The sequence below is a fragment of the Atractosteus spatula genome, chromosome 4 (assembly GCF_055471065.1).
Source record: "Atractosteus spatula isolate fAtrSpa1 chromosome 4, fAtrSpa1.hap1, whole genome shotgun sequence".
NCBI lineage: Eukaryota > Metazoa > Chordata > Actinopteri > Semionotiformes > Lepisosteidae > Atractosteus > Atractosteus spatula.
The window spans coordinates 44377795-44391341 of NC_142709.1; the positions used below are offsets into that span (position 1 = coordinate 44377795).

General features: G+C 41.7%; 1 protein-coding gene across 1 annotated transcript in view; it reads right to left on the reverse strand.

Annotated features, from left to right (window-relative positions):
• The window catches only part of runx1 (RUNX family transcription factor 1), a 66292-nt gene extending 61304 nt beyond the window's left edge, over window positions 1–4988 (reverse strand). Inside the window, exon 1 of the mRNA XM_088914768.1 lies at window positions 4818–4988. Within this exon, the coding sequence (XP_088770894.1) occupies window positions 4818–4875 (58 nt within the window). The 5' untranslated portion in view covers window positions 4876–4988. The remainder of the gene's footprint in view (window positions 1–4817) is intronic.
• Window positions 4989–13547: the final 8559 nt, after the last annotated feature.

Genomic DNA, 13547 nt, shown 5'->3' on the forward strand with positions numbered 1-13547 from the left:
TGAAAGGGGTATGGGAGTATTTGTGCATCTTAAAAACAGGAGAATCTCTCTTGACTTCCTGGGCAGGGAATGTAAGTGAGCCCCTGGCTCAGTACGATACACTAGGCCCATATCCTTTGTGGTCTACCACACTCAAATTAATATATGAGCTTTCTGACACTACAGACAGAAAGGAATTTTTTCTACCAAAAAGTTTTGAAAGTGTTTTTTTCTAAATCTAAAAACAAGAGTTATGGGCTTCCTTCTGAAAGTGCTGCTTGGGGTGATAACGTCGAATCTCGAGGGACAGCTGAATTAGTCTGTCCTTCCTCGTCCATCCATTTGCGGAATGCAAAGAGAGGACCGTAAATTTGGATGACATTTTGTGGATCGAAAAGAAAGAAATCTGAATAAAATTCACCCTTTGTGGACGTTTCTAAATAAACACTGGATAAAAATATGGAACAGAGAACAATTATACCAAGAGTTGATTATTTTCATAGCTGCTAGGGTTGCAAGTGTTCCCTAGTGATCTGGGTGACTTGGTTTCAACAAGGAAACAGCAGCTGAACTGATATGCAAGGGGAAAATGTTAATTACTTTGCTATGTCCAGAGAACTGCTGACCAGCATCTCCAGCACAGGACAAACTAGACTTGGTCCAGCTTTCCAGCATTCCTCACAACACGCAGGGGCAGGAGGAAATGGAGACCAGCCTGACTTGGTTAGCTAATGGAGTTCAGAAATGGAATACCAAAGTGGGTTATACATGCAAGCTTTCTCCTTGAAAAATGCTGTCAAATCATTTAGGTCTTTGCAGCTCATTGTTCATTGATAGTCTTGGATCACTTTCAGTTTCAAACCATATGAATACTGACACATGTTTATTTCAGACAAATACTGCAGACATCATTCTAGAAACAGAGGATTCTAACAGGTGGTTTCAAGACACAATTAACAAGCTGTACTCGATGTGAGTAAGAAGTAGATGACTGTGCTTGCACAATCCAGGATCACAATCCACTGTAAGCAGGACCATGACACTATAATCAAAAGGCTGACTTTATGCATGAAAGATATTATAGAAATAATCATCTACCAAATCTGAGGGAATTGTAGCAAAATATAAATCAACTAAATGTATAAAATAAGACTGTTGTGGTAACATCACTGACCAAATCTGTTGAGTACTTTTCATATTCTCCTTGGTGTGGTACTGGTTTTGAAGCAGTGTATTATTGGGTGAATCAGGCTCTTGGAGATCTACCTTTGATGACAATTCAAAACAGTATCTAACTCAACAGGTGTCTACATATCACTCCAAGCCAGCCGTGCAACTTTTTTTTTTTACAAAATTAAAGCTTTTTATCCACAACATTCCTGGTTCTGCATCCTCATGGCCCTGCAACAATATCACTGCTGTACTTTTCACCTGCACATACAAGTCCAGAAGAAGAATGCAGCTGTGTTTTACAGATCAATGCCTCCTCAGTACATGAAAAAAGTCCCACGTTGCATCACAAACAAGGAGGGCACTAATTAACACCCTGCTTTTGTTTTTTATGTAGGTACCTATTTCCCTCTGTGTTGCGTTTTGTATGATGGGTCATTAAGCTTCAAATGAGCTCATACTATTTCTTGTGCACCCTTGTATATCACCAGGCAGTGCCATGACATAGCAAGCACCATGCCTCTTCCCAGTTACTTCTGCACTGTGATGCTCTTCACAATGCACTGCTATTTTCCTTTGATTTAGCTCAGCCTTCTTACTCACAGAACAGTCAAATGGCTGCATGGGAAACTTGGCATTGTCTCAAGTGTAAATGTAATCTGAACTGAGGTATACTAATAGAATGAAACAATGTGACTTCAAGACTGCAGATCATAGCCTTTATAGACCTAAACTGTATTTTGGAGGAAAGTAGAGAATACACTGGCATTTTAAAACAAATTGTGTGTGGAGATCTAAGACGTGCATAGTAGGAGCAATGTTTGTCAGACTGTGCTCATTTATTACCCCTGCACCTTGTAGTAGAGGGGAGAGGCAAGTAAAAATGCTTTACCAGTGCCCTGTAGCCTGAGCCCGGTGAGCAGAACTCTGTGTTCTCTGTGGCAGGATATTGACACACCAGCACACAAAATGACGCCATCAGCTCTCCATCTGGACACTCCAAAAACAGAGCAAATGTATTCGAAGCAGTGACATAAATAAACAAACAACAAATGCTAAGAATCTTTACATGCCTTTTCCCAACTCCAGCATGCAGTTTATTCAATTTTTTCCATATTAAACTTAGCTGAGATTCACAAACTGCATAAGATTTTTTTACCTTCATTTTCCACACTTGCAGAGTGGGCACCTTTAATTATGCATTTGACATAAAAAAATGATGTATCAATTAAGCTCAGGAGCAAAAATGCTGTGCTGATGCTTTGTGTTAAAGCACACATTGTGTCTTCTGTAAGACCTCTGTAAGTCAATTTTGGTTTTCCTCAACAGCCTCTGAACAGCTTAATTTCCTGTGCAAAACACAGTTAAAAGTGTGAAATAAACAAGCTAAAATAAAAAAAAAACAGTGTAAACACTGAAGTGTTTGAACATGTACTTGTCCTTTAACTTTTTCTATAGAGAGATACAAAGTCTACTACAATACAGATGAAAGGTGACTGTGAAGCAATGAACAACAGTGTTAGTATAGGTAGGTAGAAGGTACTGTAGGTACCGTAGGTACGAGTATTAGGTATAATACACAAATGCAGAACTTGGAGAAGCCCTGTGCTCCCAAACTGCAAGAGATTCAAAAATGCTGACTGTGCAGGGCTTTTAGCTTTGTTTTTTTTTAAATAGAAAGACCAAACAATTCAGAGGTGTACGAGACAAATTGAATAGTTTCCCTGGTGCGCATTTTCAGAAATTTGTATTAAAACGTATCTTCCGCATGTTTTACTGTGCATTTCTTTAATAAGAATAAGAATTATTATTAGTTCAGGTGGGTAGCTGCGTCAGCATGTGTAGGCTGCAAAGGAACAAGTAATAGGTTTATTCCATACTGAAAAAAAAGAAGAAAAAAAACAACATTTCAGCCGTGGGCCTTCTTCAGGTGTGAGAATTATTATTTGTGCATTTGTTACAGTGGATGTTTACATTTTTACTTCATTTTTCCACTGGGTATGATAGTGGGGTTTTAACTAACTGTAAACACAGACTATGAACTGGAGATAAACAGCTCCACTCCACTGCAAATTAAGTTAATTATTGTAAGGTATGTAGTAATAAATGACTGCGACATAATTTTACTTACCCTTTCTCTCAGGGTAAAAGAAAGTCCTATATTCAGACCTTGAGCACAAAGGTCTTTTGGGGTGTGAGGGACACCAGCAATTGGGATCCAGAAGCAAAGATACTTTTCATCAGGACTTCCCTGGTCCCTCATTCTGTACTAGAACTAGAAATAAATTGACCATCAGTCTTCAAATAAGTGGAAATGTGACTTATTTTTCTTATCCTGAGAATGAGCAAGACTCTATTCTGGGAAAATATAATCACATAGCTGAATTTAACTCTGGTTTGTTTTTCTTACTCCTCTTCCTTCTCTCTAACAGTGTTGCATGCCTATTTATTACATTTTCAAACTAGCAAACCACAGTCATATCAATCTCACACAGCTAGCACATTGTGGTCATTTTTCTATCGGTCTACAACTTGGGAATTTAGTTTTGCACATTTTTGTTTCTTCAGGAGAAATTCCATTTAAATTGTTCTAAATATGAATAATTACAAATTTAATTCCAGTGTCAATCCAGATTATTCCCGATTCTCATGAAAAGACATTTGAATAAAGATGCATCTGAGGCAGCAGCACAGCCCCAACAATTTACAAAACTGCTTCCAGGGAGGCAGATAGAGCACACCTTAGCCAGGAAATGAGAGAGGAAGATACTCCCTTGAAATGCAGATGAACATGAATTTATTTTTGCAGAAACATGCATACCTTGCAATTCTGTGGAATAGAGCTGTGTAGACCTCATTTTCTTTGAAACAGTCTCTAATGCTCCTCAATGCTCCTTTGTGGACCCGCGTAAGAATCCCTGTTCTACTGTTTGCAGCACACAGCAGAAGCCCATATGCTTTGAAAGCAAAATAATGGTTGATTCTTTAAGTTTACTACACAATGTGCATTAGTACCTGGGATCAGACCAAGGTGCCACAACACACACTCTGTAATTCATTCTAGTACTATGAATTTGAACTCTGTTCCCATGAAAACTGTAGTAAAGATTGGGAACTGACAGCTCGCAAAACAAACGAGTCTAATGACTTCGTGTTCAGGACTGTCATATCAACGTCAAAAAACAAAAGTATTTAATTATTTTATTAGACGATTCCTCAATTAGACCTGCAATGAGCTGGACCCCCTTTAAGTGACGACAAAACCAGACACTGAAATTTCCTAGGACTGCTTTAGTGATTTTATCATCTCCCCTGAAGCTTTGCTGACAAAGTTTAGTGGAAGGTCAGCAGTCTGGCAGGCTGAGCCCTGCCCCGGACAGGGCAGTCAGACTTTGCCAATGCAGCTCTCAGCCTGCTCTAGTGTGGCTGGAGGTTAGAAAGAGCTCCTACCCACATACCCACAAAGCTGTGGTTTCCACAAGAGTCAATCAGCCACAGGATTTCAGAAGACTCCAGCCACAGGACCCAGCACATATAAATAAATAAATCTGCAGCCCTGCATTCCAGTGTACTCCCCTACACAGACCCTTTGCCCAGACTGCACCCCATTTGCAGACACCCCAGTCTGCATGAATGCTGTATGAGGTCTGCACACCCCCAACACTCACCCCTCACGAAGCATGACTGGTACGAAGGAAATGACTCAAAGATGCTGTTGGAGGCCATGGCTTCCTTGCAACAAAGTGACAGCCTGCACGCTTGTGCTTGCAAAAAGAGAACCGCTGCCGCTTTTCTGAAGCCAGTGAGTGCCTTTGTTTTTAAATCCACTCTGAGCTCTCCTTGGTCTGCAAAGGGAAATAAAAATTAATGTTCAAGAATTAAACGAAACACATTTTCTGCACTCATCGTCTGACCAACATCCACTCAACCACAACCAAATTCTGTTCACCTCTATGCATCGTCCCCCCTCACTCCTCACCATCCCAGTCTTACAACACACTGGACACCTACATTTAACTTGCCGCTTCTCCAGAAAAAAGACCCCCATAGGGCTTTGGGATGGCATGCCCCTTGCACTATAGACAGGGCGGTGGAAGGTGGTGGACAGGCTGCGGTTTACTGATGCTTACCCTTGCGCAAAAGACAACAGCACTTGAGCAAAAAAGTCGTTGTGGTTTCAGCAATCCGGGTGATTCGCACTGAGATCAACGAGCACACCACTCCCCCCCTCCTCCCTCTCTCTCTTTCTTTTTCTTTCTCTCTCTCTTGCACTGCCGTGACTTCTCCCAGCCTGGGTTTGTGGTTGTGTGGTGGCCCACAGACAGCTTCACATAACCCCAATTACAAATTTAACTGTTCCTTTTCGAAAACCTCAGCCAATTGGGTAGGGCCTGTCACGTGATATGCTGATGTACAGGATTTCTTTTTTTTTAATATGGTATCGTGGCTTTGCCTTTCCCACCCCACCTGCCCTCCCCTTTAGTTCAGTGAGGAAATAACAGTGGCTTGAGTTTGTACTGAGAGACAGAACAAAAAATGACTCACTCGCACAGTGACTAGCTATGCAAATCTCACTCCAGGAGGAGATACAATTAGCCCTGTGTGTCTCTCAGTGCTCCTGGTGAAGAGTCCAGTGAGAATTTACATGTCAACTTTTCATATCTAGGTATAATCTGATAGTGTTCTGAGAGGGAAAGTAGACTCCAAAGTCATCAGTTTTCCAAAGCTCTGTGCTGTGTACCAGCCACCTGTGAAGGGAGTTTATGAGGATACACTCTGCTATTACCCTATCCTCTTCTCCACTTCAGGTGTCCTTCAGAGGCATTCAGACTGCTATAGAGTTGCACTAAACAATAATTTAAATTTTTGGATTCAGTTTCCTCTGAGGAGTTCTGGGTGACCAACTGAGTGAGACTTTTCCCTTGCATTGATTTCTCTGTGTTGTTTTAGGTAGTTTTGCATTTTATTTGGGCTGATAAATAAACTCTGAAGACATGGGAATGTGAAGACCATATTTTGTCTCGTTTACAAGGTGGATCATTTTTCCTCTTACCACTTCCTGCAGTGTTGATCAATCAGTAGAAGAGTTCTGCTGCCAGTTCTCAATCTGAAGTGACACTTCACAAAGTTCAGTTCCCTCCCAAATGTCCTTACCCTGATATTGGAACAATTTCCTACAATTCTAGCTTATAAAGCCATCAACATAGTACTTAATATTAATAACGGCTTTTCCACTTTGCTGCAAGAGTACCACTCTCCTTCCTTCCTACTGTCTAAGTCAACTGGCCAGTACATTTATTTATTTCAAGATAAATGCCCCAAATTCAAAGTAATGCAGTTTTATGATACTGATAAACCAGACATGAAGACCCAACTGTATTCAACTGTCTTGGTTAAGCAAGTGTGTGAACAGGGTATGCAGGTGACCACCTTGAGGGTCTCCCACACTCAAAGTGTGCTCTGACTTTTTCTGCCCTCTTCGCTGGGAAGACATTTCTCTTTTTTATACTTTCTCTTCAGTTTAGCAGCCATAGCTGCAATAAAACTCTTAAACATATGACTAACTTTGATAGGAGGGTTTAAAAGCTGAAATGGAAACTTTGGAGAGAAGCATTTTGTTTAGCATGATATAAGAGAGTGAGCTGATGGAGATATTTTCCCTTTCTTTCGAGGTCCGTGGCCTAATATACTGAGACTGTGGTAGACTGAGAGCTACCTGTGGATGTTCACTGACTGATGAAAAAGTAAGGCCAGTGAGCCAGCTGGAAAGGAGATTGATAAATCATGTGAACCATGTATTTTACTGTCCATAGAAGGGATTGTTTGCTGACAGTGAAGTATTTTATAAGGCCAGTAATGACGTCCTGTTTCCCTGTGCTTATTCTTCCAGCCTGCAATGGAACATTTGCTTTGTCCTTCTGGCTTTTACGTTTTTCAGTTAGAAGATGGTTTTAGCTGTGCTTTCGATTTATTTAATTTCTCATGGAGACAGTTGCCATAATGGCGTGGAAATATAGGAGGTCCCCCTTGCTCTCCCCTCCTCTCCTCACCTGGCAAGTGTGCTGTTCATGACGACTCCAATGTGAGATGGCAGGCCCGCCCAGGCCATTGTTTGGGTAATTGTGACTGTGTGTGTGAGCAGCAGCGCCTGCAGACCCAGTCGTGTGTCTGTGAACTGTAAGGGAGGAGGCAGGAGGGGGTTGTTAATAAGGATGATCAGACAAGAGAGGGGATGTGTGTGTAGGTGTTGACGGCTAGGGGGGGCCTGCAGTATAATTAACCAGGCGGTGCACAGTGGTCTTTCATATGTTTATTGGGGTGTGTGGAGGGGTGGAGGGGGTATAATTGCAGGGCTGCTCACCTGCTCAACAAGAATAATAGTGGTGACGAACTGCTCAGGTGTGTAGTGTCAATCGTGCTTGCTAATGCCATGATTACCAAGGCCTGCCTGTGGCATGTCTGTGAAAAATCAGGTCGTTTACTCCATGCAGGAATGGCGCGTTGTCTCTACACCTGCATGCCCCCCTTCCTTCCAACCTCCCTAATCACTGGGTACGTTAATTGGCAGAGGGGCACAAGGTAAGAGGACAGCTGTAAGACCCAGTTCCTTCAAACACACAGGGTTTGAGCTTCCAAGAGCTCTCGCCTGCAGGGCTGTGATCCTCACACCCACCTGCCAGGCTGGAGTGTAACTGGCAGCTGCAGACTTGGGTCGCACCAGTCGTATTAAGGCCACATGATCTATTGGAGATGCCTGCTGCAGAGAGGCTTTAGGGATTAATAAACCTTATAACAACAGACTAATACACCTTATAACAACAGAGCACTCAGCACTCCCACAACAGGTTAGAGATGCTATAGATTGATCCAATGTGTGCAATTCAAGGATCAGAAGAAAGAAAAGGCAAAAACCATTTTTACTAGTCTGGAAACTAGGCTCCATTTTAATGCTTAGATAATCTAATGAAACATCTTCACTCTTTCATGACATCTTTTACCAGGGGTACCAGCAACACTTTACAGGTCCTTAATGGGTCCAGACAAGGTGTACTTTGATAAAATATCATTATTATTGAGTGACATCCTCAAAATAGTACCTGATAAGGTATTCAACATAGGGTACTTGAAAGATAAAGGTTAACACTTTGAATTCACAAATGGTAGCAAACATCTGTTGAATAATTACATTTATTTCTAAAAACACACTGTTCAAATGTATTCAGAACTTCTAAACATTGTAAAACCTTAATGTTCCAGATGTAATTCTTACATATTTTGATCATATGATAGTTTTACAAAATCTCATGAAGTATAGTAATTCATTCTTTCAAATTCACCGTGATTGTCCTTGGATACTTAAGAAGGCTGTACACAGATGTAATCCAGTCAATACCATTTGTTATCTTGTGGAAAGTCAAAGAACTGACCCAAGGTAGATAATTTTGATGCACACAACTCAGCAATAGCAATGGCTATAGGAAAATTGCAAGATGGTGGACACAATATCTACCGTACCATTAATCATCAATATGCTCGAGGTGTGGAATTGATTCTTGCCAGAAAGAGGACACAAGAAAGCCCTATCCAATTATGAGGTTGAAAGGTGATTTGTAAAGCTAACTCAAAGCAAAGGACTAGGAATCTTCACCAACATCTACTACAGCTCAAGTGGTAATGCCTCCAACCTTACCATCTAATGTTAACATCATGGCATAATTACATGGAAATATAAAAACAGTGGTCAATATTGGATCTAAATTGCTGCTAAGGTGAAAGGGACATGTCTTGTGATTGGGTGAATCAAATACTGTATCAAGAAGATGGCAGTCACTTTTGTGAAGTATGGAGATGACAATGTTTTGAATTGGCATTGTTTTGCTCAATTTGGTCCTTATTATAACTGAAGAACGGATGGGTTCCAACATCTGCTGGGGTATCATACCCACACACCATCTGCCAATCTGACAGAAAGCTGCAAATGATTTGTAATGTTGTAAATTAATTTCTACCAGAAAGAAAATCTAAATCTCTTGACTGGCAATCATATCATATCCAGGCCTCACTCTAGTGGAACCTTTGTGATGGTAACTGAAGAATGCATTACACAAGAGCAAGCCACACTTCCCTGAGCAGCTGGTTAGTTTCTGTTCAGAAGAGGAGTTGGCCCCAAGAAAATGGTTGCAGGAAGTCCTTTTGCTGTCAAAGTATCATAAGTATCAAAGAATTAATGAAATATGGATTCCCAGAGTGTGTAAATAAATTATAAAATATGTCATTATATGAAGCATCAACAAACATTACTTACTGTTTCAAAAAATTCAAAAATACATTAAGAAAATGATTGAGTCTTTTTATAGCAGGTGCATTGACATTTTATTGAATAGACATGATATAGATAATGTTACCATTTGTCTGTGGGAACAGGGCTGATAAACAGGAGCCAACTGTGATTCACAGGTTATTAGTGTAAGGAAGCAATACAAGCTGTACATCTGTGATGTATGTTTTACACGAGGTTGTAGATGCTGTCTTAAAACATTCTTTCTGATCCTATTCTATTTCACCTGGCCTGCAACAACATTCTTTACTTACCACACAGTTTCCTTGTTCCTTGATTTTAGTTGATGCTTAGCACTCAATTTCTGAAGATCTACAAATAATCAAATATCTATTTCTAAACATCCCTCAAGGTGTCTTGTGAAGAAAGAGAATGGCACATACAAATCATAACTCTCCCCTGAGCCTGCAGCAGTGTGCACAGATACTAGATAAAAAACTTTTATCTTTAACAGCTTTTAAACAACGTAGAGAATGAGGCCTAAGTGTTCTGTTCTCAGTTGGAATTTGTGGAACCTTGTTATCAAACGATTGCTAGATTTTCACCTTTGCTTCCAAATTTCAGAATAAAAAGGCATGGACACTAAGTACAGTATATTATATTCAATTATGATAAGTTTTTGTTTCATGAATTGACCTCTCACTTTCCTATGAGAAAGGCATAGTCTTCATGGATACAGTGACAATGTATTTTTGAAAATGCAACAGATTGTATTTTTGACCTTTAAAGACTAAACAGAGTCTGCTGTCAGCTGCAATTTCCGGATGGACAACGAGACAGACTGGAGTCCCAGTGGAGGAGGGCTGTGAAAGCAGCACTGATCTCTCGACAGGATGACAGGGTGTGAGCATTGGGGTAGGACAGCTGTCTGGGGCTTTCAACAGCTGAACACTTGAGCCTGCTCAAAAACTTTTTTTTTGGTCAAAGACAGTTTTATTGGTTCAATTCAAATTAAGTTAGTTACATCACCCCTTCTCCTAGAGTGCCAAGGGTGGAGTGTTTAATCCGGGAGATGTAATTTCCTTCCGCTAACCTATACCCAGGTTTTTATACCCTCTTGCCTTGGGGGATAAATAAGCCTCAAAAGTTGCTCTGTTTAATTGTAAACAGTTCAAATCTACAAATCTAGAAACACAGGGTAAAAAAAAATGGGAAGTTTTGTACAATATGACCTGGAGACTGAAAATTAGGGGCAGAACTGACTCTGGAGCCGAAGAACAATTTGTATGTGAATCCTTTCCAAGTCTGTGCTGTTTCATCTCTGTAATAGGCACCTGGCTAAAGCCAGTCCTGATGAAAAAAGGTATGATACAGGGCTGAAAGTTTACTACTCACCACATTTCGATGGAATCTGGTGCTCACTTTTCACTGACATCGGCCTGTTTAGAAGGGGATGACATACAGTAAATGTTACAGTAGCTGCCACTCCCCCACCCGTCCGGGAATAGAGGTCTATATTTATACAGCATGTGTGTGTATTTTTTTGTGATTGTTGATGTGGGGAGGACAAAAAACACAGTGCTGATAGACAGCAGCCCAGGGCAATGCAGTCTCACCAGAAAGAGAGGTACCCTATTATAATATCCCTGCTCTGATCTCTAGACTACTGTATTCCACATAGCTCCTTTGAGTTCTGCAACTTCAAAAGATAGTGACACATCTGCCTGTTTCCTTTTCCCCGAGCACCCCCCACCGAGTTCCCACGATTCTTTTCACTACATGTCCCAAGGGGCCATCGGCACATGTTGGACATCTTGTCCTTTTTTCGTGTTTATTTGTTTAAAATTTCTTCTCTTTCTACAGAAGAACAAAACTGCTTTCTGTGCCTCTGGATTGGAGGTTCACATTCATGATAGTTTAAGAGCTTAAAAGTGTTAAGGACAACTATTGGAGGTCCCTGAGTGATGTAGCCTTCCTCCATCACTGAGATTTGAGTAGACATTTTGTATTATTCACATAGTCCTCTGAATGACAGTTCTCAAAGTGATAAAGCATCAGGCAAAGGTGTGTTATGTCCACATAGTAGAGAGATCAAGTGTGTTAAGAACTCAAAATATTTAGATTAGTGAGAATCCGAAGAGTAAAAGAGATGCAAAACCCCAATGAACACAAATAAACTGTCACATTCAATGGCAAAACTGATGTACAAGAAACCCATCCATTTTCTAACTGCTTACTACTAACAGCTTACCCCAGCAAGCAATGGGTGCAAGGCTGGGCACACCCTGGACAGACTACCAGTCCATTGGGGGGCACACACAAACACACTGCCAATTTTCCCAGAAGCCATTTAATCTACCACTAGGTGTTTGGATTGAGGAAACCTATACAAACACAGGGAGAACATACAAACTCCACACAGATTGCAGCCTAGGTCTGGAATTGAACCAGGGCCCCACACCTCAAGGCAGCAATGCTAACCGCTGTACCACCTGCTCACTCTGAGCTGTACGAAAGTACAATACAAACTAAAATCATGTGAGGGCATAGAGGAGTACAGTAGAGCACAATCATGACATAAATAATAAAGCATCAGGTGTGAAACTTGGAGTATGCTGAGGCAGTACTATGGGGATTTATTGAGGGACACTTTAATTTGGAAGGTAAGTGCTCACCCAGTGACCCAAAAAAATGTTCAGAGTGTGGGTTGAGTTCCATTGCCCAAAAAGTTCAAGCCTGGCCCATTGCATTGCTAGTTTAAAAGTGTTAGGGACAACTACTGGGGGTTCCTGAGTGATGAGATTTGGGGTTCCTCCATCACTGAGATTTGAGCGGACACTTTGCAATATTCATATATTTTTCTGAGTGACAGCTCTCAAAGTGATAAAGCACCAGGCAATTTGTGATTTCAAATTTGGAGGACATATAAAAAATAATTGGAGAGCAGGAGTGAAGGCCCCTGGACACAGTCTAGGTCTTGGGACTTACACTAACTGTACAATCTGATCTGTAGTAGACAAGTACTAGACCAGCTTTACCGGAACAGCTATAGTATTTCACCTCTATAGGTGGCGCTGTGCAGCTCACTTATGCCCCAGCCTGCCTGTTGTGACCGTCGCGGTTCCACACGGTCTTGTGCCTTCCGCCACCCCGTTTTGTCCTGCAACACCTGGGGCACGAACCTGGGTCTCCAGCTCAATGCAACAGGGAACCAGCCGCATGAGCTAAAGGAGATCTCCCTCAACCTAGGCAGCTGAGGTCCCCGCTACGCACAGTGAGGGCGATGACATCACCGTATTCCGAACTAGCTCCGCTACACCCTCCCCTGCTGACTTCGCCTCGGCGAAGGACACTCCTGTCCGGGTCACGGCACCAATGTGACCATCACAGTTCTGTGTGGTCTCGTGCCCTCCACCACCCCGTTTCGTTCCACAACACCTGGGGCGCAAACCTGGGTCTCTGGCGTAACGTAACAGGGAACCAGCCGCATGAGCTAAAGGAGACCTCCCTCAACCCAGGCAGCTGAGGTCCCTGCTACGTGCAGTGAGGGCAATGATGTCACCATATCCGAACTAGCTCCGCTACACTGTCACCCAGGCTCATAGCTGGGACCTGAGTAAGGAGATTGAGGATCAAGGGCAGATGGGGAGTGGGGGATGGGGTGGCGATCACCGGACACTTGTTGAGATTCCTCCTGGTGTGGGTGGATGAGTCACTATGCAGTCCCTACATCAGCAGTTCAGTTAAAGAACTAAAGACATTTTTCAGCCACCGACCCACTGGAAATAGTCTCAGCTTCAGAGAAATGGGAATTAATGTAACACAATTGTATTGTTGCTTGAAAACCCTGGTCCTCAGCATGTTTATTCAATTTTCCTAACCTCGGAAACTATCTATACAGGTGCTAGAATCTCATTGAATTATAATTTTATCACCACAACTCTTCCCTTGTTACAGATAAAAACCTGAGAGCATCCAGTTCACAGTAAACCCTCATATATTATTGCCTCTTAAGGCCTCTTAAGATCTCACTTGATTCATTAAGTCAGTTGCTTGCAAGTTGTTCATGTCCTCACAGGTTTGATGCAATCTTGTGTTAAAAAGTACCTATTTAATCTGC